General features: G+C 54.5%; 1 protein-coding gene across 3 annotated transcripts; it reads right to left on the bottom strand.

Moving 5' to 3' along the window:
• Nucleotides 1-1,879: 1,879 nt before the first annotated feature.
• On the bottom strand, nucleotides 1,880-27,156 carry SH2B2 (SH2B adaptor protein 2). 3 transcript variants are annotated; one of them, XM_065853415.2, is made up of 10 exons: nucleotides 27,087-27,156; nucleotides 26,028-26,153; nucleotides 16,082-16,969; nucleotides 12,911-13,012; nucleotides 9,203-9,294; nucleotides 6,972-7,066; nucleotides 6,277-6,456; nucleotides 5,974-6,167; nucleotides 5,061-5,232; nucleotides 1,880-4,541 (listed from the first exon to the last, which is right to left on the bottom strand). In XM_065853415.2, the coding sequence occupies exons 3-10, from the start codon at nucleotides 16,940-16,942 to the stop codon at nucleotides 4,228-4,230; spliced, it is 2,010 nt and encodes a 669-aa protein (XP_065709487.1). In that variant the 5' UTR covers nucleotides 16,943-16,969; nucleotides 26,028-26,153; nucleotides 27,087-27,156; the 3' UTR covers nucleotides 1,880-4,227. The 3 variants fall into 3 exon arrangements, with proteins under 3 accessions (XP_065709487.1, XP_071673030.1, XP_071673029.1); XM_071816929.1 differs by having other exon boundaries at nucleotides 6,292-6,456; XM_071816928.1 differs by lacking the exon at nucleotides 27,087-27,156 and adding an exon at nucleotides 26,754-26,911.
• Between the last annotated feature and the right edge of the window lies 1 nt (nucleotide 27,157).

Here is a 27,157-nt window from a genome sequence, read left to right as displayed (position 1 = left end):
CAACCTCTGCTGAGGTTGCTATGGAAATTGCACTAGTTTGTGCCTCATGTTTGTCTTACCAACCTGATTTGTAAAAGAATGGTGTGAATTTAGTGTTGGCAGAGTTCCCAGCTGGCCGTTTTGCCCTGGAAGGCATCCTCGCAGTCACAGCCTGGCCGGAGTGATGCAAACAGCTTCCCCCCCATGCTGTCTGCCAGCTCATGAGCTCCTGTGCCTGTGGCTCTCCCAGCCCTGGGTCCTCTTCAGCCTGCCCGAGACCTGCGGGGAGCAGCTGAGCAGCTCGATTCTCTTGCCCAAAGTGTGGTTTGTGCCAGTGACAACTCCCAGCCCCGAAAAACAGCAGGGATGTGCCTGTCATCCCACAGAGCCATGCAAACAGCGTGGAGAGAGTGACCTGGGAGCACCTCACTCTCAAACTACATGCCTAGGGAATCAGTGCATGTTCTTGATGTATTAAGCACATGTTACTTTTAAAATGTATCTGGGAAGAGGGGACAAGACTATTACCTGGCTCATGCAAAAATAGCAAGTATTTCATCATGCTATTAGAAAAATACATAGCCCACAAAATCAGAGTGCTGGGCTGGGATCTGGGCAGGACTGGGCTTACTGGGGATGGAGGTGTTGCATTGGAACACCGAAACGTTTTCACAGTTCACATGTAATTGAGCCCCCTGAGGTGTATCAAAGCAGCGTAGGCATTCTGAGGAGTTCTCCTACCCAAAGGATCCTTCTGGAAGCACTGTGAGCCTTCGCTGAGACAGAACCTGCGTGTCAGGCAGGCAGGAGCAGCCGTGTATGGCTCAAACGCCCATGTGAAACGTGGGAGGCTGTGCTGCGGAAATCCCTTCCCATCTTTGCCCTCTTCACAGTAAGTGCTCAGCACCGGCATCCCCACAGACCTGTCCTGCCCTGTCCTTGGGCAGAGGGCGTCTCTGGCACAAAATCCAGCCCAGATGGGACTGTTTTCCCTTCATTTCACAACTGGATCTCAGCATCTGATGCAAAGGGCTGTTGTGCCTTGCTCCTGCCCTCCCAGAAACCCTGTGAAAGGAAAACACATTTTTTTCTGACATGACTAATGCCATAATTAGTCAATTTGCTAATATGCCGAGGTGTGAAGGGCTTACAGTGAGGCAGGAGGAGCAGCTGTCCTGCAGGCACAGCCCGCACTGCCTGCCTTGCGGGTGACAAAGGAGGAGGCTGTCACCTCCCCAGCTGCCCAGCTCCTGATGGATGAGCTCTCCAGGACTGGTTAAGGGGCTCTGGAGACTTTTGGGGAGGGAAGGTTTTTTTGTGAGCGGATCACAACACAACCGTGGCCTGATTAGAGCTGAGCCATGTGTTGGCTATGTCTGGAAGCCGTGTCTGCCACACTGCTTAGCTGTGACAGCACAGTCTGGGACAATGTACGCTCACGGGGGATCCTCGGCAGAAAAGAGCACACAAGGAAGACACACAAGGGCGGAGTGTGAGGCGCTGCATCCCGGGAGAGATGCAGGCATAGGAGGGGGAACGGCACACATGGGGAATGTGGCTGCGAGGAGATGCTCACACAGGCCTTTGCAAGGGAGATGCATCTTCACTCCCATCTGCGCTGCTTCGGGGATGGAGGCGTTCAGACTTGCACGTGACAAACCAGACAAAGAAAATAACAGACTGGGAGACGAAACCTTGCCCCATCCAGCCTGGACCTGTCCTCCACCTCCCTCTGTTCAATAGTGAGAAAACAACACCTCTCCTCCATCCTCAACACAGAGCCCAGCCCCAACTGCCTTGAGATAGCAACAAGCTCTACACACATACAAATGACAGCATCCTCTTTTTCCGTCTTTAAGTAGCAGATCCAGCAAAGCCCAAAGTTCACGCTCACATGCTGTCCTTTTTGCAAGTGATTTTATTTTAAAACTGGAACTCGAGTTCTCCATTTGTTTAACAAGTCCCTTTTTTTCTTTTTTTAAATAAAATTAATTTATTCTACGGAACAGTAAACTCTTCCAGATTCTTCCCTATTTACAAATTAACATTTTTGCTTGCAGATCATTGCTTCCCCCTCCTCCTTTTCCTATCTTGTGACGCAGAAGGCGACAAACCAGCCAACATTTTACGGTCTGTAAGGCAGTGCTCCCTGTCCCGTTGGGACATAAGTGACAATGTCTGTGCCGCATCTAGATGTCCTCCCTCATTCGTGGTGAGGGTGAAGGAAGCAGGTCCATGTTAAATCCATCAACCAAGAACATCTGGCCTCTCCAGGCTGCTCCAAGCTGGGTTTTAGCTATGCTGAGGAAGGAGAAATACCATCCCCAAGCAAACTGCTCCCACTGACCTCTGAAGGGCCACACGTGTGGGGAGAAGGTGGCATCTGCTGCAGGAATGAGATCTACCAGCCTTCATCTCATGGGCCAGAAAGGCAGCTCTCACACGGCAGAAGGAGGCAAGGAGTCTTGGGGACACCTGCTCTCTTGAATGGGGAGAGACAAGTGACTCCAGCACTGGGGACATGCTTTGCTAGCTCAGGAAAGAAGGCACCTAAAAAAAAATAAATTACACAACCCAAAAATCCAGGCAAATTCATGGGGTTTTGAGCTACGCCGTGGCTTGGCTCCTACCTTTCTCTGCACTAAGCAGTAACTTATAACTGGGTATGGTGAGGTCTACTCTACCTGGAGACCCACCCAGCCACTTGAAAGCCACCTCACTCAGGTCCTGCCGACGCTGTCACCCAGGCCTGGTGACACACAAGGAGTCCTGGTAATGGCAAAGACAAGCTGTGTGAGGCAAACCAAGAGGAACTTGTGAGCAAAGCTGCTCTTTGGGAGGGTCTCCCACCTCACACGAGGCACACAGTCCCAGTGAGCAGCCTGGCCTGTAAAACCACCCTGAGGGCTTCAGTAACTGTAGGAAAAGCATCAACAGCATTGTGCACAGCAGGTCTCTGCTCTGTGCTCCCTTCCAGCACTCACTGCTGTCAGAGTGAGCTCTTTCTGCTACAGGTGGATGTGGCTGCGCTGATCTATCAGAAAGCCACCACCAAGTGGTGACCGTGGCAGTGCCTGGTCCCTCCTGGCAGCAGTGCCACTACAGCCACTGCTGCAGGGTTTTACATCTGCCAGGAGGGACTTGGGCCAACAGCGAGGCCAACCCTTCAGCTTGACCTCCCTGTTTCGGCTGCCTGTTCACCCACCTGACAGCAGCCACATTCCTTTTACTCTTCCTGGGCATTTCTATTTCTCTAAAATAAGAAAAAAATAATCTTCAACAGCATCTACTGAAGACATGTAGTGTTTTCGCTCCTGGGAGCCCTGGCCACTGCCTGACCCCGCTGAGAACATCCCAAAGGACTAGCGAGGGATGCAAAGTGGCGGTGTTGTCATATTTTTCAAGGTTTGCCTTGAGCAACAGAAAATATTGCCTAGCTGAGCTGATGACCTTGTGGATAGCTTAGGTTTTGAAAAAACAAGGAAAAGAGGGAGGAAGAAAGCAGTTATTCAAGGACTTGACATCGGTAAAGCAAGGAGAGAAAGGACAAAGGAACAGAAATGTCAGAAGAGCAGGAAAAACCTTCCTCGAATGCAATTCATTAAGCTTTGGAATAAAACCTTCTCCTGGCAGAGGGTGGGAAACGTGTGCCCCACAGGGAGCCTGAAAGTCGGCCTGGATAAACCCTCACGCCTCTGCAGCAACGTCCTCTTGGGCACACGGATCTGTGTGTGCAAGAAAAGCCTCTGTGTAGGGATCTGCCATTTCCTTCGTCATCCCAAAACGCCAGAACCCCTGGGCAGCTGTTTTGCAGGGCGGTGGTGCCAGAAGGGATGTTGGCCACACTGGGTCTCACTGCAGAGGGGATGTGCCAAGGTGCTTTGGCTGGAGAAAGGAGCCCACCACAGCTTCATGCTGCCGTGCCGGGAGGGGCATCCCCGGGGGGCACCCAGCTCAGCCCCCAGAGAGCTCTTGGTCCAGAGGGAAAGGGAAGAGGCTGCAAGTTCCAAAATGGCACTGATGCTTTCAGCCTCCCAAAGCCCCAGCGCTGCCCCAAGCTCAGGGCTGGTGCCGGGTCCAGCCAGGACATCCTCCGCTGCTCACATGGCTCCCAAAAGTGGCAGGGAGCGGGAGGAACATCCCAGCTGGGTTGCTGGTGGTGGCAGGGGGGGCAGGTAGGCTGGTGCAGCGGTGAAGGGCACGGGTGCCCCGCATCCCCTCGCCATCCAGCCCCCAGGCACAGGGGGCTCAGTAGAAGGAATATTGGTTTTCCACTGCCCGGGTCCGGCTCCGGGCACCGTCAGCCTCGTGGTAGTCCTCCGCACTGGTGGCAGGGGGCTCCGGCCGGCGCTCGGTGCTGCCACTGCGGCTCCGTGGGCCCAGGGCACCCTCCAGGCGGTGGTAGGGTGCAGGGACAGCGACAGTGGGGGCCACAGCCACCCCTTCGGTGGGCGGGGGGGCCGGCGGACCAGCAGGTGCTGTGCTGCAGAAGTAGTGCGGAGGCGGCAGGTCGACCCGGCAGCCTGGTGGCTGTGGCACGAGGGCTGGTGGGGGGCTGGCATCTGGAAAGGAGACAGGAGTGTGACTCCTCCAATGTTGCCTGGGGGGTTCAGACACCCCTTTCCCTCACCAGCACCTTCCCACGCCCACCCTCTCCATCCTTGACCATGTCCCTCCCCAACCCTCATTGTCCACACTCTCCTGGCACAGCAGGACACTCCAAGCACCACAGACCCTGCTTTAGCGGTTGGGTTGGACTAGATGATCTCCAGAGGTCCCTTCCAACCTCAACCATTCTGTGATTCTGTGACCCTCTGCTCCAATCCTGCCTGAGCCAGGGGACTGACACCCCCAGCCAGGGACACGCAGGTCACCCTGGCACAGCCCTGCTGCTGCGTGGTCCTCCCTGCCCACCTTCAACAGGACATGACCCACCTTGGTGCACCTCCAGAGCCAGGCGCACCAGCACAGCTTTAGAGAGGGGGTCAGTGTGGGAATCCTGGGGATTAGACCCTTCTAGATCTGTGCCAGGTCCCAGCCCAGCCACCAACCCAACGCTCCATACACAGCTGTGTCCCTACCGGGCAATGGGCTCTGGGCCACCACGTAGCTGCGGAGGGTGATGTCGGCTGCGCCGCCCGACTCGAGAGGGATGGGGTGCGTGTGGAAGTGGCGCAGCATGTCGAAGATGGTCTGGAACCAGAGGTGCTGGACGTGGCATTGCCCGCTCTCGTTCAGTGACAGGCGGAGGTGCTGCAAGGGCAGGAGAGCAGGTTAGCTGGGGATGGCATGGGTGAGATTCACGCTTGCGATCAGCAGAAAGAGCCACTTCTATCAGCCAAGGGAGGTTTGATCATAGCATAGGACTCTCAATTTTTTCCCTGCTTGGCTGGGAAGGTCTCCTGTTGCAGGAGGTTTCCTGCAAAACTCCACTTGCTGCAGCCCAAGGAAAAGTTTGTCCCCTCTCCCGGTGACAAGCGCCATTCAGAAGCAGCCAGAGAAGGGTGGCTGGGGACAGCAGGTCTGATCTTGGTGACAGACAGCCTAGAGAAGCCCACAGCCTGCCTGCACTGCTTCTTGCAGGACTGGCGATAAGATTGGGCAGTTACACCTCAACCCCTCCACTGTGGGTGCCCTCTGGTAGAAAAGCGACCCACCGGAAAACTGTGTGGATTTTTTTTTCACAGTGCATCTGTGTATGCCAGGACACGGAGTGGACAACAAGAGCCCAGGGGATGATGTGCCAGGCTGCACTGGGATCCTGTAAGGTATTTCACCTGATGCCTGTGTCACAGGCACTGACCCCACTGGGAAAGGGCTTTTGGGGCTGGGCAGGGTGCAGAGGAGGGACAAGGGTCCTGAGGAATGCCCTGCCAGGGTGCAGCACCCCACAGAGCTGCCATGTTTGGGGTCACCCACTTGCCTGGTGGGAAGGACCCCGGGGTGCTGGGCAGGGCTGGCACTAATATCCATGGAGAAGCAAGGGACACCCACCTTCGCTTTCCCTTGGAAGTTGAAGGTCAGCACGTACTCCCCAGGCCGCGTTTCGCTCTGCCGGATGACGAACAAGCCGTGGCTGCGGGCACCCCCAAAAAGCACCAGCTGTGCCGCCTTGATCCGTGAAAGAGTCCCGTGGAACCAGGGAAAGTCGGAGAGGTTAATCTCTGCCTCTGCCTCGCTGTCCTCCCCTGGCCGCAGGAACAACAGGTTTTTAGGGAGCACCCAGACATCGCCCTCTCCCTCCTCTTCCTCCTCTCCCTCTGTGCACCCCTGGGGCTGCATCCTGCATCCCGGTACCTGCGAGATGCCCACCGGTGGCGGGGGAGGACTCCAGTGTCTGCAGAAAACTCTCCAACGGGACGTGGGTGAGGAGCTCCCCCAGGGAGTCCCTGCCCCGGCTGTGTGGCACAGGGACAGTGGTGGCTGTGGTGGCATGAGCGCTGGGCAGGGCACATCTGTCCGGTGGCCTGGGCACATCTGCAAGGGAATTTGCAGAAGGATGACCTCTTGGCTCAGCATTGCAAACTGTCACCAAGGGCTGTGCTAGAGCACCCTGGGCTCTTGGAAACATCTCAGGGCTCAGTTACAGCTCTGGCACTTGCAGCCTGCACTGAGCTTTCTTCCCCTGCTGCAACCGGGATGGGGTACACGGCTGTGTCTTGGTTGGACGTGAAAACAAGGTGGGGCTGTGCAGGTGGAGGCTGCTCGCTGGGACCCGGAGACCCCAGTGCCTGCAGACAGGGACTAGATTTTCAACACGTACCAGGATGTACAGGGGCCATGCTGATGTCTTAAATGGCATGGGCCACCTCCCCAGGGTGGGGGTTAGCAAGAAGAAGAGAAAGGCAATCAACAGAAGATCCATCCCCACAGCACCTGCTTCAGGCTCCTTCACTTGATGCCTGGCAGGATCTGGCCCCCTCCAAACCAGAACCAGCACCCAGAGACACCCACTCTCCCCGGGGGTGGTTCCCCCAGATGTAGGTCCTCACCATCGGCCAGGAACTCGCAGCTGCAGGAGGACGCCCTGCCCGGCAGACAGGCTCCCTGCGCACAGGACGCCAGCTCGATGTCGTCCCCGCTGTCCCTGGGGGCAGAGCACAGAGCAGACGGTCACGCACCGGCTGCCAGGCCACACACACGGCACCACCGCTCACAGGCATGCAACGGGACACTTGACCAAGTGAAATTCCAGCTGTGATCTGGGAGCACATCCTGACCCTCCTCGTTCTCCTGGCCGGGTTGCCAGCGACAGAAGCACCCACAGCATTGAGAGGCAGAGCGGCCAGCAAAACAATGTGGCTTCTTGGAGGTGAGAAACTCTTGTGGGAGGAATTAAACCCCTGGAAGTCGTGGGAGGAGTTAAACCCCTGAAAGCCCTCACTACATGTGTTGCACCAGCTGGTCCTAGCTGCTGTACTTTGCTGCAACCTTGTTGATTTGGCTGGAGATCTGGTACCTTGACTTCCAGCACTTCGCTTTGCAAGACATATGTAGATGCATGCACGTTCCCACCCACAACGTACACCCAAGAGCACTTTCGTTTTCACCCTCCGCAAAGGGAATTACCAACCCACAGGAATTACATCCCCAAAAGACACCAAAAAACAAAGCTGGGCTGCCCAGAGCAAGCGGGAGCAGAGCAAGGAGGAGCTGCAGCAATGCAGCCTCCGTAGAGAGCATCCCCCCTGCCCCAGCCCTGCACCTCAGCACCCTCTTGCACAAGCCCCTGCCATGGTCCACAGCCTATTTTTATCCGGTGCTGCCGGAGCTGCCCGCGGCACTCAGCTCCTCTTGCTCAACAGCAGCCACGTGGGCGCAGGCAGCGAGGAAGCGGCTGCGTTAGTGGTAACGGCTCACGAGGGAGCTGCTGAATTATTTAGTGGCCAGTAAGTGAATCAGCCACTGGGAGTCATTCAGCTGCAGCCGGTTACAAACAATAAGGGAGGAAGGAAACCAAAACCAACGGCGCTTCGCAGAAAAGCCGTCGACGGGCGCTCGCACGGCAGCTCCGGCGTGCAGCCCTTGGCAAAAGCATCAGGAGCTGATTGAAAATTCGTTCTTGGCACCGAGCTTGTGTGTCGGTGTATTAAACAGCTCATTATTATTTGCTCTGGAGTTCATTATTATTTGCTTTACAGTCACGTCTGGAGGCCAAAGCTGGGTGCTAAGCAAACATGAAGGCGGGGAGGCTGCCGGTGGCAGAGCGAGGGGCTGGCGGCAGCTTCTGCAGCGTCTCGAGGCGAGAACGGCTGCGGTGCTGGGCCCCGGCTGGAAAACTGGCACCAAAATACGCTCCGAGAGAAAAAGAGCCGCGTTTCCCAGCCTTGTCTCAATCAGCAGCCCAGCCTCAGCATCGCGCCTTGAACTATATATTCCAAAAAGCAGCAAAAGGAGCTGAAGGGGCACAGATCTGGAGTCCATTAATGCATCCGTCCTGTGAGACGCAGCCTCCTCCATGACCAACCCTGCAGCACCTGAACTGCATCTTTTGGCAAAAGGGGCAAAGGCAGCCCAGAAGCAGCTGGGGCCTCTCTGAGCCCCTGTTCCAGGTTTGCTCGAGGTTTTCACCTCTGGAAGCTTGGGCACCTCATTTTTCCAAAATTTGTGCCAAGACAGGCAGCGCCAGGGTTTCCCTAGAGCCCAGGCAGCACCTGGGCTGATCCTGCTCCCCAGACCGGGGCTGAGCCAGCACCAAGCACACAAACCTCCCTACAGCATAACCCAATGCATGGGATGATGAAAATGCAGGTGAGAAGTGGCAGCAGAGTTGTTGTGACTCCAATGACACCATTAACACCACAGCGATAAAAACATAAATAAATCCATTTCGGTAGCAAATCTTAAATACACCAGGAATACTGTACTGCAAAAAAGCACAGAAAATAGCTCAAATATAGCATAAAAGCTTCAGAGGGTGGGTGTTAGGAGCTTTCTGTGTTTAGAGCCGCATTCCCAGGTCACCTGCCTCTGCTTGGCCGAGGTGACACACAGCAGGACAGGGTGAGCAAGCGGCCGGCGCCATGCGAGGCTGCACCTCGGACACACACAGGCTGGTAAGTTTGCGTCTAGACTTCTGCTGACGTGAGTCGGGGACTTTTTGTAATACCCCAAACAGCAAAAATTGCATCAGGGTAATAATAACCCGTGCTTGGTGGCGAGGACGCCACAGCGGTGACAAGCCCGGCCCCCGCACAGCACCCTCCTCTCCAGTGAGCCTTACCCAGGGTCGATGCAGTCCTGGATATCGGCCACCCAGGAGTGCTTCTGCAGGGAGTCGATGGTCTCCAGGATGTACTCGGCCCCGTTCTCCACCTGTGGGCAATGTGGGACAGTGTCAGGCTGTGGCGGAGGTCCCACCTCCCCCCTGTGGGAAAGCACCCCTGTAACTCAGCCAGACCCCTGCATTCACCTGCTGCTATTAAATAGCACCTCGGTTGAACAGGGGGAAGTAAATTCCCTCTCTCATCCCAGCAAAGCAATGCCAAGAGGTGACCCGGAGAGATCACAGAATCATTTTGGTTGGAAGAGACCCTCAAGATCATCAAGTCCAACCATTAACCCAACCCTGGCACTAAGCCATGCCCCCAAGAACCTCATCTCTGCATCTTTTAAACCCCTCCAGGGATGGTGACTCCAGCACTGCCCTGGGCAGCCTGTTCCAATGCCCCACAGCCCTTTCCGGGAGGAAATTTTTCCTAATATCCAACCTGAACCTTCCCTGGTGCCATTTCCTTTCATCCTGTCACTTGCTACTTTGCTTTGATGTGCTTGAGGGTGAACCCTGACCAATGCTGGGGCTTGGAGGAAAACCCCCACCCCACTGTTATCAGCAAATGCATCACAAGGGTTTTTTACAGCCCCTGTGGAAAAACCACACCTGGCCAGCAGCATCAGGGGTGCGTGGCACCACGCACCAGCACAGCCAGCATCCCACACCTCTGGGGTGCCTCAGTGTCCCCAAAAAAGCAGCTCTGCACAGGCAAAGCAGAAGCCATGCTGCCCTCTCACTGCCCCAAAATCCTGCCAGACCCCCAAGCCCAGGAGGCTAAAACCTCTCCTCTGTTATCTTTTCTGCCTGTTGGTCCATGAGGCTTCTGATTTCTGATTGCAATGGGGTGGGAGAGAAACCTACTTTAACATGGAAAAAATAATTAAAATGAAAATCACGGTGCGAAAGAGCCTCCGAAACTGCAAGCCCAAAGGAGCTGCGGTTTTCTGGGGCCAGGGAGGACCCAGACGCCCCACATCAGTGGGTCTGGGGAGCCACACAATGCTGCGTGCCTCTGCAGGTTTCCCCACATCCCTCCCAGACCCCTTATACATCATGTTCCTGAGCTGGTGAGGCAGCCCTGACACCGGGAGGGTATCACATTGCCAGCTCAGACAACCTTCTGGCAAATTAAATTAATCACAAACAACTGAATCACTGTCCTGAAAATAAGCAGGGTGTGCAGGGAGCGGTGCCCAGCGCCTGGGCTGGGGCCGAGCAGCGATTTTCTCCCCGGCCGCAGCCCAGGGCTGTGCACAGACCAACCTGCCCCAAGCAGAGGTGGACATGAGCAGCAAACACTCCCCCCCTGTTTTGTTTAACCAGAGCAAAAGAGCCTCTCTGGCTTTCCGAGGGCAATGCATGAAGCTGCCGTGGGAGACGGGCCTGCTCTCTCATGCAGAGCATGACAGCAAGCGAAGCACGTGCAGGGCTTGGGTATTTTGCAAGTGTCTGCTTGTGCAATGGAAAAAAGAAAAAACAAAAGCATTTGCCTGGTGTCTGATTGTGGTGGGCACATGCTGCCTGCTAATTTTTAGCCACTTTGGCAGAAACTATTCCACTGTGGCCCTCCTGAACACAGCAGGGGCTTTTCCACTCATCGTAACCTGCCAGAGAGCGTGTGAAGGTTGAGATTGGGATCAACATCAATGCTGTATGTGGGAAGGCAGTGGGGAAACCACAGCACCCAGCTGCCTTTCTTACCCCTCTAGTCTGTACCCTGCCATCGAGGGGTGCTTTGCCCCCTCCGCAAGTCCAGCCAGCAAAGGGGGAACACAAATGAGCAGCAAGGAGGTGTCCCAGCAAGAAGGGCCGGGGCAGAAAATGAGCTACAAATAATAAAGGATGTTGGGAAGACGGGAAAAGCATCCTGTGCCAGTGGAGCAGCAGGAGAGGGACAGCAGGGGACACGGAGCAAGCCGATGCTCTGCAGTCACTGCCTCGGTCACTCCGAGGATCGATTGCACTTGATTAACCCCGCGGCAGGGCACGCACCCTGGGCAAGAACGGGGCAGGAGCAGGAGGGAACCTGGTCAAACAGGCTTTTTCAGATCAGCAGGGTCTGGAGTATTCCCTAGGGTAATTAGGGAAAGGGCTGAAGCAGTTGCAGAGCCATTAGTGGTGGGAGCAGAGAGAGCACATCTGGCTCCAGAAGATGGGAAGATGACAAGCCCTGAGCCCTCCTCCAGCAGCCAGGGAAACCAACCCTCCACAGGCACCAAGGAAACACCCTGGAGCTGAAACACCCCAGCAGGGATCTGCCACGACCAAACCCTGTCAAACCCATCTGCTTGTGCTCCTGACAGCCCCAGGGACAGGGAGAAGCAGTGTCACATCCTTGGCGTTGGCCACGCTTCAGACACTGATGTGACACCCCTGCAAGCAGGGTAGCAAGACATGGTTGAGGTGAGACTTGTAAGGGAATCTGGGAAACACAATCAGAAGTGGCTGATGAACCATATTCCAAGAGCAGTTATTGATGGTTAATGGGTTATCGATGGCTAACGATCAAAGCTGAGGGATGTGCTCAGAAGCTCCTTCACATCAAGGACTCTCTCTGTGCAAGATGTTCTTCGGTAACGATCAGGACAAAAGTAAAAAGATGCCTAATCAATTCACGGATGACACCACGTTGCAAGCGTGTTGGAGGATGAGGCGAGAATTCAAATGAACTTGTCGAAGCTGAGAAATGCTCTGTGGAAGAACAAGCCCACGCCAGCTCAAGGACATGGGCGAGCTCTGGGCTCACACCGATCGCTGTGGGTGTCTGGGCTGGGGAACTGCGACTCTGGAGCGGTTCTGCAAAAAGCATCGAGGGGTTACACCAGCCCACAAGCTGCGTAGGAGTCAACATCATCATCAGGTACAAAGAAAGCAACTGGGTCAACTTGGGCTGGGTAAAGAGGAAGAAGAAAGGAGAAGCAATCAAAGGAGGAGCAATCCTTCCCAGGCCTCCTGGCCATGGCGCAATGTTCACTTCAGGACACATTCTCTGCAGTGCCTGCAAGGAAAGTGAGGAGGACCTTGTGCTGGTCAGTCTGGAGAGAAGACGACTCACGAGGCTGGTCTTAGAGGCACAAAAGACAACAGCCAAATTATCCTCCATGTCCAAGGTGGACACTGGCTGCAGCAGAGGCTGAACAGCAAGAAGCCCTTGGGGCAGGAGCGATGCCCTGGGGGAGGCTGCCAGAAGAAGGTGTGGGACCTTTACAAGGAGCTGTGTTTGGTGGAGAATACAGCTGTTTCCACCGCCTTGTATCAATTAAATGGCCACCCATGCCACAAACCCGAGGCAGTGACAGTCACAAAACCACAGGCAGCTGCACCAAAGAACATTTTCCCCTTACAGGCTGTCTCTGGACAATAATTTAACCCATCTCCTGGTGACAGAGAGAAGCAAAACCCCATGGCAAATGCCAGGTAAACAGCTTGATCCTAAAATACTCAGGCACCAGGTGGAGATTGCATCATTTTAGCGGGGTAGCACAACCCAGGGAGGAGAAGCGGGGATCCCATGGGAAGCGTTAGCGCTGTCGGCATCTCAGCTCCAAAAACCAAGGCAACAATCCCCTTGGGGACCAAGTATCTCAGCAGTGGGGGCTGGATGCAGGTGCGGATGGGTGCCCATTGGGAAACACGCCGCTGCCACCCTGCCCTCACCTTTAGGACGAAGGTGTTGTCTTTGTCCGGCATCTCCAAGGGCATGGTGGTGCGGACCTCGATGATGGCCGACAGCGGGATGCTCACCTTGGGCTTGGAAGCCTGGCAAAAGAAAAAAAAAATATTAAAAGAAATCAATAAATTAAAAAAAGCCACTCAACCAGACGAAACTCTCCCCGGGGACAACGCAGCGTGGCTCTCAGAGAGGCGAGATCACAGTTATTACAGAGGGGAGAGAAAAAAAAGCGCATTGATTTCCCTCACGTGCCTGATAACTCCAAGCTCTTTTAATTAAACCAAGAGGAGGCCCAGTGGAAGACAGGGAGGTTAGTGCATTTAACTGCCAAACCTCCTCCTCGCTCCAGCACAGGCTGATACGCCAGCTCTGCCAACACCACTTGTTTCTCTCCTTCATAAACCCGCTCCCAATGGAGATGTGCTCTCTGACGGGGGACGGCTCCTCTGCAGACAGCAGCCCAGGATGACGCCCCATTTACCCAGTGCAGAAATGGCATTTCAACTGAGAAGCTACGACACAGCAACCTTTGCCATGTAGGGAATCGTAATTACGTTAAAATAAAGAAAAATGAATTTCCCCTGGGGCACCATGGCACCTGCCAGAGCCTCGGTGGGGGGGCAGGACCCAGTGCCTCCCACTCGAAGTCTCTGCTGAGCAACAAATTCCCCAGATATTTGTTTTAATTATAACAAATCCTTCCAAAGGAGCCCACAGAGCTGTTCCCAAGAGCCGGTCCCCTCCGGGGCTCCACGATTCAGAGCATCACGGCTGTGGGAAGATGTGATTTTGTCGCTGAAACCTGCACAGGGTGCCTTGGGTGAAGAGGGCGGGACAAGGTCAGCGATGAGCACTGAGCTGCAGGTTACCAACAATGGGTTCAGTTCTCATTTTTTTTTTGGGGGGGGGAGGAAAACCAAATACACCCAAGACAGAACAGGAACGGCTTTTTCCCCTCCAGGATGTTTCATTTCCAGCAGCCCCGCGCCCCAGCGCTGCCTCCGGGCGCATCTCAACCCTGCCCCGGGGAATTCTTCCATCTTGGTGTTTGCACGGGAAAAGGTCAGGAAGGAGGAAGCAGCTGCCTCGAAAGGAAAGAAAAAAGGGTGTTAATTCACCAGTGAGGCAGAGAAAGGTCTTCTCCAGGAGGGTTCTTCCCTTTCAATATTTAAAGACATGGCCACAGTTTTTGTAGGGCCTATGCAAAAAACAAACCCGTGGGCTGCTGAAGCAAAAGGAAAACCAAACATTTTCCTCCAGCTGTGCCAGGCTGGTGCCACTTTTACAGCTGAATCATTTACCAGATGGAAAGCAAGATGGGATGAGGGGAGAAAGACGTAAACCTAAGCAGGGTGTGATTGTAACAGGAGACAGACAACGTTCATAAAAGTTGCCATAAAATCACTTCAAAATTGATTTTTAGAGGCAAATCAAGATACACTAAAAAAAACTCTTCTATGAGCACTCTCTAAGGTTTTAAGAGCAGCGGCTGTTCTGTTTTGAGCTGAATTTATTGCCCCTTTGGTGCAGCTGACTCGGGAGTGTTGCTCTGTGTAGCCCACACCCACCAGGTTCCCCAGATCCTCCTCCCTGCATTGTCCCACGGACACGGTGGCTCCTTCCAGACAGGTCTTGTGCAGTCCCTGGGCTGAGGAAACCACCTCCCAGCGGTGCATACCATCCATACCGGTGCTGAGCTGCTCTGTAGAGGTGCACTTGGGTTTAAACTTGTATTTATATTATACTGGGAGGGACGTGACAAGCTAGGGGAGAGGCACAGACTAACGTCCACAGTGCCAAGGTTCATTTTGGCCTCAAAAAAAATTAGAAAATGCTGTTCAAAAATAAGAGCTATCGTGCTCTCCCTATGTATAATGTATGAATCCACCTCTCTACCAAACTGAGGGTTAGTGGGGGTAACTGGAGCACACTGAGACCCACAGAGCAGCAACTACCAGGGACTGAAACACCAGTGGGAAAGTCCTGGAGAAGATAAAGAAAATGAGATTTTTCTTCCCTAGGTATTTAAATAACCTGAGGTTTCATTACCAACACATACAGCCAGTAGAGCCCCAGGGAACAGATTATTATTTGCCCTCTGCTCTTTGAAGAGGTGAACACACAACACGGATGAGGCACAATCACGGCGTTAGCACTGGGGAGGGTTTGGCAGCGCAATGCACCCTTCGCACAGCCCAGGAGCAAAGGTGGTTCTGTGGCAAGGAGAACACTGAAGGCCTCATAATCCACATTTCTTGAGCAAATCACTCCATCACTCAGCTTTTCCCCCAAGAAAAACAGGGACAATGTTTCCCTGCATCCCGTGCAGGGGGATGCGTGTGAGAAGGGAAGGGAAGATGCACCGAGGACATGCCACGGTGAAAACCTGCTCCTGCTTTTGAAGCTTTCATAGAAATTACAGAAAAAGAAAAGATGCAGGCAAGGAAAAGTGGTATCGGGGGTAGTAATAATGGTAAGCAGTAAAAATAATAATAATAATAAGCAGCTACTGCCTAGGAAGGGAAGTAGCTGGGGCTGTCTGGGAGCAGAGCTGCAAAACCTGCCCACAGTAGTGATGCTCCAGCCTCGGTGGGCAACACTGGTGTCTTCTAAAAAGCTGCACTGGTGGAGGCCTTGCAGGCGCAAAGCTATTCCAAATGAATTACTATTTTTAAAAGGAAAAAATAAAGCTTTCAGATAGTGGACTAGCAACCCTGAAACCTAAAGAACAAAGCCCAGGCAGCAACCCCAGCCATAGTGCTACTGCGTGAGCCACCAGCATGACATGTCTCTGCAACATGTTGGGAAGAGAAATCACCCCTCTGGATAGCCTGGACACCCCACATCTTGATGGGGGAATGAGCTTTTCCACCAAGACTGATGACATTTGGGGCAAAAGGACCAGGCAGAAGCTTCAGCTTCTCTCCCAAGGGGAAGGAGGGGGCCATGCCCTGGCGAACAGCAACAATTGGGGCTTGGAGGTTGGATGGGTTTCAGCCACGTTGTCCCATTCATTAGCATCTCAGCCACATGGTACCAATTCTCCCTCTGGACCAGAGCTGGATTTCATCCCAGCTCAGCAGTGGAAATAAGAAAAATCTCAAGCCAAGCCCAACTGCTGCTGGAATTGCTCAGAAAAAAAAGCCAGGACTTACCTTCGGAGGAACGTAAAACTCGAGGAGGAACCGCTCTCCTTCCACCTTCACCGCTTTCCGGAGCAGGAGGCGGCACTTCTGCCACTGCGAGCTCCCCACACAGTTCGTGTCATCGGCCACCATGTATCGCAGCGTCCCCTCCCTCTGGATGTCCACCAGCTCCACCTTGGAGGAGGGCACCTTGGACAGGCGCAGCTTGTGGGTCCATTTCTCCCGTGGGTCACCGGGCTCCTTGCCCCCAGCTGGCCATGGCTCCCTCTCGGCTCTCCGGCCGCCCAGGGCAGCCTCGGCACCCGGCTCCGGAGAGGACCTGCGATGCCACATCTCCTTCATACCGTCCACCACGCACAAGCTCATATTCCTCAAGGAGAAGCCTTTCTTGAACTTGGGCTTGGTGGCAGCGTGGATGGAGACGTCCTCCGAGCTGCGGGACTGGCCGTAGGAGGACACTTTGCGTGCCTGCACCTGCTGTGCCGGGCTCAGGTACCGTCCGGCACCCAACGGGGTGTCCATGCTGTCCAAGGACTCTGTGGACGTCTCCTCCTTCCTCGGGGTGACCTCACGCCCGTAGGGGACGTGGCAGTTCTGCAGCCCCACGAAGGGCACGATGTTGTACTTGGTGGGGGAGTCGGACACAAACACCCGGCTGACCTCCAGGCTGAAGATGTCCAGGAAGTTGGCGGCGAAATGGTGGGAAAAGGAGGTTTCTGCCCCGGGGGTGTCGTAGTGGGGGTTCTCCTTCAGGAACTGGCAGAACTTCTGGGCGAAGTCCACGGCGGCCGCCTGGGCGTGCAGCTCGCAGAACTCCCTCCAGTCGGGGAGCGGGGAGGAGGGCTCCTGGCACAGGGCATCGCCGTTCATGGCTGCCCCATTCCACCTGCCGGCGGGCTGCGGGGGACAGGGGACAGCGTGAGAGCACGGACACGGGCAACCCACCCTGTGTGTCTGTGACCCCCAACCCCAGCAACGGGGGTCTCCCCCCACCATGATGCACGAGCAGCTTTGCAGCCCCATCGCAAAGGGAACCGCGGTGGGAAAGTGTTTCTGTGCCGTCCCCTCTCCACCTTGTATGCCAGAAGAAAAAAATCTTGGCCCCGGCAGCAGTCATAAATTGTACTTATTTTACGATTATGACCAAGCAAAAGCATTATTGATTTCTCATAAAACTGCTAAGGAGTCCCTGACCAGAGAAGCCCAGGGGGATTTGCCTTTGGGATTTCTCTCACAGCGCAGCTCTCCCGCGGGGTGAGGCAGCGCCAGGCATCCCAGCAGCACCCGCACGGGCTGCTCTTCTCCATCCGTATTTCTGCCATGATCCTTTACCACAATCAATTTTGTTATTGTTTTTTTAAGAGTCTCATTAGAAGAGATACAGATCTTTCTTTAGTTGGCTCTGGCAGAGTCGCTCATTCCAGGCTTTATAGCCCAGCCCCTCCTTGGCCAGGTGACATCCCACCTGCGGCAGGTGCTGCTCTTGTGTCCCCCTGCCACGGCCGAGCCCTCCCTGTCTGGTCACACCTCCAGCAGATTGAGCTGAGCTGCCCCTCACCCTCCTTGCCGAGCATCAGGCACCGTGGTGTAATAGATGACCCAGGGAGCCAACGAGTAGAATAGATGACCCAACGAATAGAAAGGGTGCAGGGGAACACAAAACAAAAAAGTCCCAGAAGCCAGACCCAGGAGCCCACCAGCAGTTGGAGGAGCTGAAGCCCAGCCCCACACACCTGTGGGAGAAGCACCACTTTGCCCAACTTCCACACTGGTCCCTCTCACAGCTGCCGTAGGACTCGCAGGGGCACACGTGCATCCCTGGCTTCATGCTTACGCTGCATTTCCCAGACCTTTACTTGGCTTTTGGGCAGCTTGGACCACCTCCCTGGGGAGACCCCAGCAGTGATCACAGCTCAAAAATCATCTCCAGGTGCCAAGACTGCTTGTGCCTGCTGGTGACAGCGAGCAATGGGGACACTGCTCAGCCTGTGTCCCCAAACACGCGGTCTGGGTGTCCAGACACCCCTCCTGCTCCCCGAGGACAGAGGTTTGGTTAATCCACCTCAGCTGGCTCAAATACAGAGCCCAAGGGTGCCCGCGGCTGCCCCAGACAGGGCCATCCCTGTGCAGCCAGACTTCTGGAAAGACAAGACAATTTTCCCGGATTTTGCTGTTCTTCACAGTGCAGCTCTTCTGCTGGCAAGGGATTATTCCTGCTAATAAATCACACACAGTAACCTGCCAGCAGCTTACACGGCCAATAATTAATTACCACTCGGATGAACGGCACAAGCCACAGGACTGGAGCAAGCATGGGGACCGGGCTAACACGCTCCTCGTCCTCAGACCCCACCACGTCTGTCACCAGAGCCCAGGAGGGACTGAGCCCGAAGGCTGCGATCCAGAGCAGCAGCCAGGAGACAGCTGCTATTTCCCCAACATATCCATAAGCAGATGAGATGCTGTTTGACCCACCAGCACATAACATCAGAGCTGTCTGGGAGCCGCTCTGTCCCTGGAGGCAGCTCTCGAACCCCCTCAAACAGGGAGAAACTCACGCAGGCAACAAAACTGCTCGATGGGAAGAGAAACCCCAAGTTGTTTGAGAGCCAGAACCAGGGGAGCTTGGCTTCACCACTGTCTCGTAAGGACCGCGCAGCTTTCCCCTTGGCAGCATTTCTGTCCCACATGTGGCATCTTCCCGTTGGTGAGACAGGGATGTCACTCGGTGTCCCAGGGGGGCAGTGAGGACAGAGCACTCGTGTGGCCCTTGGGGACCTGCGCTGGCCCCTCACATCCCGCAGTGCCGTCACCAGTCCCCAGCAGAGCTCTGGCCTCTACAGAAATCCCCGGCAAGGTTCTTCTCAGCATCGCAGGGCTTTCTCGAGAACCAAGCGGGTCCTGCTCGCAAGGATCCACGACATCTGGGAAAACCCCATCCCCATGGCTTAGGAGCAGCGTCTGAATTTCCCCAAGAGACAGTGGGAATGCAGCAGAAAATGCAAAGCTGTTTGTTACCCGCCCAGCAAATGCAATTCCTACTTATGCATCCATCACCAGGGAGAGAATTTGAAATCTCAGCTCACAGCAGTGGCTTTTCAGCTTTAAAATTCATAGCCCCGGCCCCCTGCCACCCCCAGGAGCTGCCCCAGCACCAAGCACTGGGCCAGGAGTATTTGGGCTCAGGGAGGTGCAAAGGGAAAAGAGAAAGGGGCTTTGGGGGAGGAGAAAGCCCCACAGCAATGGGTTTAATTGCATGTGCCAGAAGGGAGCAGCTCAGCTTTGCCCCAGGCGTTGAGCCCTGGGGCTTTGGTGGTGTCCCCCCCCATACAGACTGGGGGAGAAAGCTTCTCCCCATCCCTCTCCAGGAGAGGCTAGTGCTATGGAGCAGGGCCTGCCTGCCCAAAACCGAAGGACGGCAAGCCAAGATGCAACAGACTCTGAGAGATTAAGGGAAAAAAAGAAAAAAAAAACAAAATAAAAGGCACTTCAAAAAAAGATAAAGCCCCAAACAAAAAGCCTCACCACCCAGGCACTGCAGCCAGGCTCAGAGACACACACGCATCTTCCTTTCATCTGCACAGGGATGACAGACTTTAAAAGGCCAATTTATAAAAATGAAGCCTCGAGGAGAGACATCTGGCAGGTCTGAGGAGGCAGCGGGGGGATTACCAGCCCTGTGTCGCGTCTGCAGCCACCCCTGCTCGGAACAGCTCTGGGAGCTGGGACCCCATGGGGGAGAATGGGGCAGCCCCCAGGGCCACAGAGCTATTGCCGTCCCAGCACCCTCCCCAGCACGTACAAATTCACCTGATTTCTGCAGGAAGCAGGCTCCCAATTATCTGTGTAGATTTACCTTTAATCTCCGTGCCTCCGCTCCCCTCCAACCTAACAGCGCTGCCCCACTTCTGGAAATAACTTATCATGCCACAGACAGCATCCCCGGGCAGAGCGGTGGAAGCGAAGACGAAAATAAGCACAAGATGAAAATAAGCAGTGAATCTGCAATGGTTTTTTTGGAAAGCAAGGGCTGTCTGCTTCCAGCCCAGCTTACGGAGGGTTGCAGCATGCCCCCGGGCACCTTGCGAAGGAGACAGATCCCTTTGGAGGTGCTACCTGCCAACTCCAGAACTGGCTTAGGGGCCACAGCCTCAAGTCCCCAGTCTAGGTTACACAAGAGGACAAACATATGTAAAATGAAGAGGTTTGTTGTCAAAAGGAAGCCACAAAGTGGAAACCAAGGCATCAGGTTGGTGATGGGCTCTGAATCCACCTGCATGAGTCCCCCAGCATCTCCTGGGGCAGAGCTGTGCGCTACTGCTGCCAGCACTTGGGAAAGCAACTCAGAAGAAGGGAGGGGGGAAAAAAAGGGATTTCTGGGGATCAGCCAAGTGGAAACCCAGGTTGCAATCGCAGGCGAGAGCCAGCCGCTGGCAGCGATGCTACAACAGCCTCTCCCGATAAGCTGTGCCGATGAACCCTGCACACCCGGGGAGTGTGTTGGTACACATGAGTAGAAAGATCTGAAAGTTGAAGAAAACTACTGACCTCAAGAAGAAAGGAAATTTCAACTGTCAGCAGAAGTGCAAGAGACCACCATTAAAAAAAAAGTCTCCAGTGAAGCAGGAGTCAGGGAACAACGACAAAGCCACTGGGATTTGCTGAAACAGAGACATGGGGAGGAACCAACATCTAATGAGGTGTTAATAACCCGAACACGCAACACCGGTCATGAGATAGCCAGGACAGCCAGCCCAGCACTTGCTTGAGGGCTTTATTTAAGGAAACAACCCTAATAAAGAGATGTTTCCTTTCCGCCCGGCACAGCGCAGCCAGGCAGGGCCAAAGAAATCCCAAATTTAATGGGAAAAACCGCTGTCCAATGGAGGTGTGAGAAGCAAAGCTGTATCTGTATCCAGCTCTGCCTGCAGGGGGGAGCTCCCAGGGCCAAGTGTGCACCCGGCTGGGAGCAGGGAAAGGCAGGAGAGGAAGGAAAAGTCCACACAAAGGTGTGCAGTGAAGCCCTGGTTCATGGGGACAAGGTCCCCAGCTCGGTCCCAGCTGCCCCAGTCCAGCAAGCAGCTCCGTTTCCAGCAAGGTCGATGCCACTCAAAGCCTTGGCTGGCAATCCCATGGGAAGGGCGCGAGGAAACCCAGGCACCTGCTCCCCCCCCAAAAAAGCACCTGATCTCAGTGAGCTGGGCTGGGGGAGATCCCAGAGTCACGAGCAGGTCCCAGAGCAAGGCGACACCTCTCCGGCAGCGGGCTGCGAGGTGATGCTCCTGGCAGGCAGGCAGCTCCTGGCAGGCAGGCAGCCCCCGGCAGCTCTCGAGGGAGCCTGGTGCCTGCCTGCATGGGCCCGGGCGCTGCCTGCCCTGGGCACATGGGGAAAACAGCTAAAATAGCCAAATCCAGGATGGGGACTGGCCCTGGGGATGGCAGGGCAGAGCGAGCAGCATGCAGGGCTCAGAGCTGACAGCAGAAGGGAAGCAGTGTCTTTGCTTTAACTGTGCAAGCCCAAAGGGATGTGGGATGCGTTGGCCATGGAGCGGACAGCTGAAGGATGCAAAGACCAAGTGTCCTTGTCCCAAGAGCTTCCTTTGCCACCTTGAGGGGCTGGGGAAGATCCCAGCCCTCAAGAACCACCGGAGTTTTAACCACACACAGAAGCTGAGCTGAGGAAGAGAAAGCCACAGGACAAAAAGCAAGAGTTATGTACTCATGTGTGCTACATGTCCCCCCAGATTCACCATCCCCACCGCAGCCCCACCGTGGGAGAAGCTGATTGCTCTCTGCACTTTTCATTGCTCCATGTACTATTTATACCCTGCAGATCTTAAAATCAGACTGGCTGTCTGAATCAGATAGAAATGGAAACAATCTTTGTTCCTCTCATTTACTGTCCATCCCACTAAAATATTAATTGAACAGCATTTTGGCCTCAAATTTAATGGTCAAACTACCTTCCTCGAACAAATCCCCCATTAAATGCACGCTTTGACTCCTTGCCCAGACACACTACAGGGTCCTCCTGTCATCTGGAGCCTAGAAAACATTTGTCCGGAACGAGAAGGCTTCTCAGGTCTTTTTCTGCTGCCGAGGAGGGATTCCTGCAGCTGCAGCGTTAGCCAGAGCAACTGAAAACAGATGTCCCCAAAGCACCCCGCAGTGTTGGATGGCTGTTTGCAAGGGCAGGGTCTTGGGGTGCAGGTGCTGAAGGGAGACATCTTCAAAAGAGAAAATGGGCAAGAAATGACCCCTTTTTCCCCTCTTGCACATTACGGTCTCCCCACAGCTCAGTGTGCAATCTCCTGTTCTGCATCCAGATGCCAACCCCGCAGGAACCAATGCACCCGCAAATAAATCAGGTTTTGGGGACCACATCCCTCTCGCAGCCCAAATGCAGCTCGAGCTCTGCCGCTGACTTACTGAGCAGGTCTCCTCTGACGTACTGAGTTCAGGACCCTGAGAGCCCCCAGCACAAAATGAGATTTTCTCCATTTCCCACTATTGTGACCAACTTCATATCACAGCGTTGTTACCCTCTCTCCCCTCCAAAATCCCCCCGCAGTGTACATTTTACCTCCCGTGTTGACAGCTACCGGAAAATAAAGACAAGTTAATAGACAAGATCCACTGGATCTTAAATAATCTCTTCCCCAAGTAATTCCATCCAGCTTGTGGGGAGCCGCTCTGCAAACCCACACATGGGGCTGGAGCATCACCCGAGGCGCATGGCATGCTGCTGGTCTGGGGTGGGACCTGGTGGGTACCAACCTCACCCAAGGGGAGGGGGTCCCTGGGGTGATGCTGGGCAAAGCATCGCTACAGTTGGGCATCGTAAATGCAGCCTGGGGCTTGCAGGCAGCGTGCTGTGTCTGGAAATAAAGCAAAGATACCCCGCTCAGTGTCCCGAAAGAAAAGCTGGCTATTTCCTGAAAAACAAGCAAACAAACAAATTTAATAAAATCAAAAACATTAAAATGTTAATAAAAAATAAAATGAAAATAAAATAAAATGAAAATAAAATAAAATGAAAATAAAATAAAATGAAAATAAAATAAAATGAAAATAAAATAAAATGAAAATAAAATAAAAATAAAATAAAAATAAAATAAAAATAAAATAAAAATAAAATAAAAATAAAATAAAAATAAAATAAAAATAAAATAAAAATAAAATAAAAATAAAATAAAAATAAAATAAAAATAAAATAAAAATAAAATAAAAATAAAAATAAAAATAAAAATAGCTTTTGGTAAAGGAGGTCAGAGGCTGTTGCCCCTTCCTTCTCGCTCGAGTGCCGCCTCACCTGCCTGTCTCCAGCCGGGGAGCTTCCCGCAGAAAAGTAACCAGTCCAAAGTCTATTTTTAACCCCCACAATAGCAGAGCCTCCCAAGAGGAGTGGCCGAAGCCCTGTCCCCAAACAAGCAATCTCACATTTCCCTCGCTAAGCCTAGATTTCCTTCCGCCCCTCAGCCCACAACAAAATCTTCCTCCTCCTGTCCGCTTCCCATCCTTGTAAAACTATTTGCACGTCCACCTCCAGGCTGGACCGCTGCTGGTGCCGCATGGCAGCGGGGTGCACGGTGTCATCCACATGAGTTATTTATTAACTAGTGACCTGGCACCTCGGGGCAGACCCTTTCTGGACTCAGACATCCCAAATAAATAGGAGATTTAGCTGCTCGCTCACCATCCCTGGATGTACCTGAAACTCAGAGGATGTAAAGAAAAAGCCCCACAACATAAACCCAACTGCAGTTGCCACAACAAGTGCAAACTCTTTTAAAGAGATTACTTTTGCCCTGTAGATCATTATGCCATTAAGGGGCTCCTGGGGTGTTTTTGGGGAGTGAGCTGCACAGGTTGGTGGTGTAGGATGCAGGGCACAGCCAGCACCGTGTGCCTCCGTCATGGCTCACTGCCGGGGATCCCCCTCTGTCAGGGCAGAGAACCCCCCAATTACGGCACATAATAAACATGAGATAAAGTTACATAGGTTTGTATGATATTTTCTTATTATGTTTTTTCTTTTTACTTTGCAGATCTAATTCCCCATATGCATCACTGTCTCATACCCGCCTGCAAACAGCATTAAACTGCTGCCTAATGGTATCTGAGCTTGGGAAATTCAATTCTACCCAGCGCCTTATCCAGGACTGCTACAATCACTGCTAATTGCTTAAGTGGTGTATTAAGCAAAACACCTCATAAAAATTCCAGCGGGCTTTGAAACCCCCCCCTCAACGGGATAATGCCAAAACACCCTGTTATGGCTGCAATCCCTGGTCAGAGATTCAACCTCAAATGTCTCTTTTTCCCTTTGCTGTGCAGGGGAGCTCCCAGGCAGGCAGCGCTTCGTACTCAGCGTGGTGACCATGGCCGCGCAGGAGGGGTTTACGGGCTGCGTCCTCCCGGCCAGGGCACTGCCCTCTCCTGCCATGGGGCCTCAGGGGCCAAATGCTGCCAGGACCTGGTGTAACAGAGCACAAACCTGCTCCTGTATTCCTGATGGGAGCCTGGAGTGGACACACACTGGGTTCTTCTCCCAGTCCCCCCACTCTGATGCATGGTGAGCATCTGCAGGCATTAATGGATGCAGGGCTCTGGTTGAGTCTCACCCCAAGCCCAGACCCTGCACCCAGCAGCATGGGTGTTTCCCCAATGAGTAAATTCTCCAAGTCCTTCTGGTTTTCCCTTTAACAAAAAAAAATATCAGATATGGGATGTATCTTTTTTCTCCTTTAAGGATTACTCCTCCTCTCCGCTGTGATGGAGCCAGCTGGGCTCCAAACCTGTAATTCCTGGGAGCCAGCGAGCAGGCGCAGCGCTCCCTGCAGTGGCAGGGTCCCCAGTGTCCCTCTGCCCTCACGTGAGGAAGCAGAGCACTGAGCCAGGCACAAGCCTCCAACCCTTACCCCACCACCTTGCCAGCATCTACAGACAGGGAAAGCGGCCGAGGGCAAGCGAGGTCACCAAGGCAGGGGTGTGCTGGGGAAAACGCTGCCAGGAGCGGCTCTGCTGGGCTTTGGGCTGGGGAAGAGCAGGGAATGCCCCAGGGCATCCCAGAGAGCCTGAATCAGCAAGAGCAGCAGATGTGCGACCATCATCAGATTTCTCTGCTTGCCCAGGGAAGAGGAAGAGGAGGAGGAAGGGCACTAGCCAGTAACATCCTCATCTCGAAGAGATGTGTGATTTACCTCAAGAAGGAAAGACAAGAGGAAGTTGGACAAGATGGGTGTGCACAAGATGTGGTCCTATCAGCCCAGAAGAAGAGGGGGCAGACCCGATGGTCAAGAGGAACAGCCAGAAGAGGTAAACCTGCCATCAAGCAACCACAGCATCCCTGAGCCAGCCAAGGGGTTTGCGCTTGAGGAAGGCAGAAATTTTAACCCCAAAGTTTTGCCCAGAGCAGGGCAGGGAAGGCTGCATCCTGCAGTGCCCGGGACTGACTCGTCCCACTTGATGACACAGGAACAACGGTCACCTTGCATTAGGAGAGACACCAACAAACAAACCTGCTCCCTTCTCAAACGCATGTCAACAGGCTGGAGCACCTCCACAAGATAAGCTATTCAACGGCTACCCTGGGCTGGACTGCAGCGGTACAGCAGAGGCACTCTGAAGCAATATCGGGGAACACAAGAGGGAGGTCCAAGAGCACTCACGATCCCATCTCAGCACATCTCCCAGGAGTGTGCAACCACCTGCCTGTGCAAAGATGATGACTGAGGGCCCCAGGAGAGCATGGATGAGTGTTTTAGAGGAGCCTGGGAGGTTTAGGAGCACAAACCATGTTTAGAAGCACAGCCTCAAATGCCCAGTATTGCAATCATGGTCCTTCTCCAGCCCTCTCCCAACTAACTAAACAACAACAACAACAAAAGATGAAGCAGTGGCAGGTCCTCCCAGGGATTTTGGGCAGGGTGCTGGGTGTACAAAGAGATTTTACCTTCTCTCCCTTTCCAGTTCACAGGGTTCTTGAGGTGCCAGCAGCACAGTTCTTCCAGGTCAAGTGCATAACTTCAAAAGATGAATTTCATCACTGGAATGAGGGTCCAGACTGATTGAGAGGGGCCTGGAAGGCAAAGTTTTACACAGTCAAGCCCTGGAGTGAGCACAATTGCTCCCAGAGCATTTCACCCCTATAGCTGCAGCTCTGTTGTACTTTAGCCTGACTGGACACTTCAGCAGAAACAAGAAATAAGCAGAAGGGCCACGGATAAAGTCCCTCTGCTTTCCGAAGGCCTTCACGTGATGCAGCCCAGCCTCAGCAGAGCTGAAGGAAGCTCAGGAGCTGCAGCCACCCCACGAGTGTCCCCGGAGCCCAGGGGACCTGGAGGCACTGGCTGCCCGGGCGGGACCGCTGCTGCTCTGCCCTTGGCAGGACGCGGGAAGGGGAAGCCCTTGCAACCCCCCCGCTCCCAGAAGCCTGCAACCCTCATGCAAAGCCTAAATAAACAATCATGATTTAAAAAAAAAAGAGCGTCCACGGGGGTCAGGCGCGTTGTCCGTACCGCCCCCGGAGCATCAGCCCCCCGGGCGCTCCGGACCGAGCCGGGACCCCGGCGCGGTATCTGCCCCCAAAGCCGTGCCTGCCCCGGGGCGGCCCAAGCGCCACCTTCCCCGCCTCCCCCCGCCGGGGCTCCGGGCCGGCCGGCCGAGCGGCGATGCTCACCGGGAGGGGAAGGAGCCAGCCGGGAAGGGGAGGCGGAGGAAGGCGGCGGCAGCCCCCGGCCCGCCCGTGCGCGGCGGCGAGCGGAGGGGGCGGCTACGGGCAGCACCCCCTCCCGCCTCCACCCCGCCGCAGGGGCGATTGCCGCCTTGGAGCGGGCGGGGGGACGGCTCCGCGATCCCGCTGCAAGCGGGGAGCCTCCCCCGGGCCGGAGGGATCCGCTCCCAAATGGAGGAGGGAGGAGACTGGAGGGGGAATAACCGGGTAAACAAGGGACCTCCCCCCACCCCCGCCGCCAAATGCGGCCGCCATCGGGTACCGGCGGGATGCGCTCACCCGGCCCCGCCGCTCGCTGCTCCCGGCGCGGCTCCCGGCGCGGCTCCCCCGGGCCAGCGCTGCCCCGCCGC

Source organism: Patagioenas fasciata, chromosome 19 (genome assembly GCF_037038585.1).
Source record: "Patagioenas fasciata isolate bPatFas1 chromosome 19, bPatFas1.hap1, whole genome shotgun sequence".
Classification (NCBI taxonomy): Eukaryota; Metazoa; Chordata; class Aves; order Columbiformes; family Columbidae; genus Patagioenas; species Patagioenas fasciata.
Note: the sequence above shows the minus strand (reverse complement) of the source record. Positions and strands in the feature narration are given on the sequence as shown.

Bases quoted from the DNA above. Each gene is read 5' to 3' on its own strand.
- SH2B2 (XM_065853415.2), bottom strand. From the start codon at position 16,942: ATGAACGGCGATGCCCTGTGCCAGGAGCCCTCCTCCCCGCTCCCCGAC. The intron at 7,067-9,202 runs GTAAGGCTCACT...CTCTGCCCCCAG, and splicing joins CAGGACTGCATCGACCCTGG to GGACAGCGGGGACGACATCG. The intron at 5,233-5,973 runs GTGGGTGTCCCT...CTGCCCTTGCAG, and splicing joins ACTTCCAAGGGAAAGCGAAG to CACCTCCGCCTGTCACTGAA.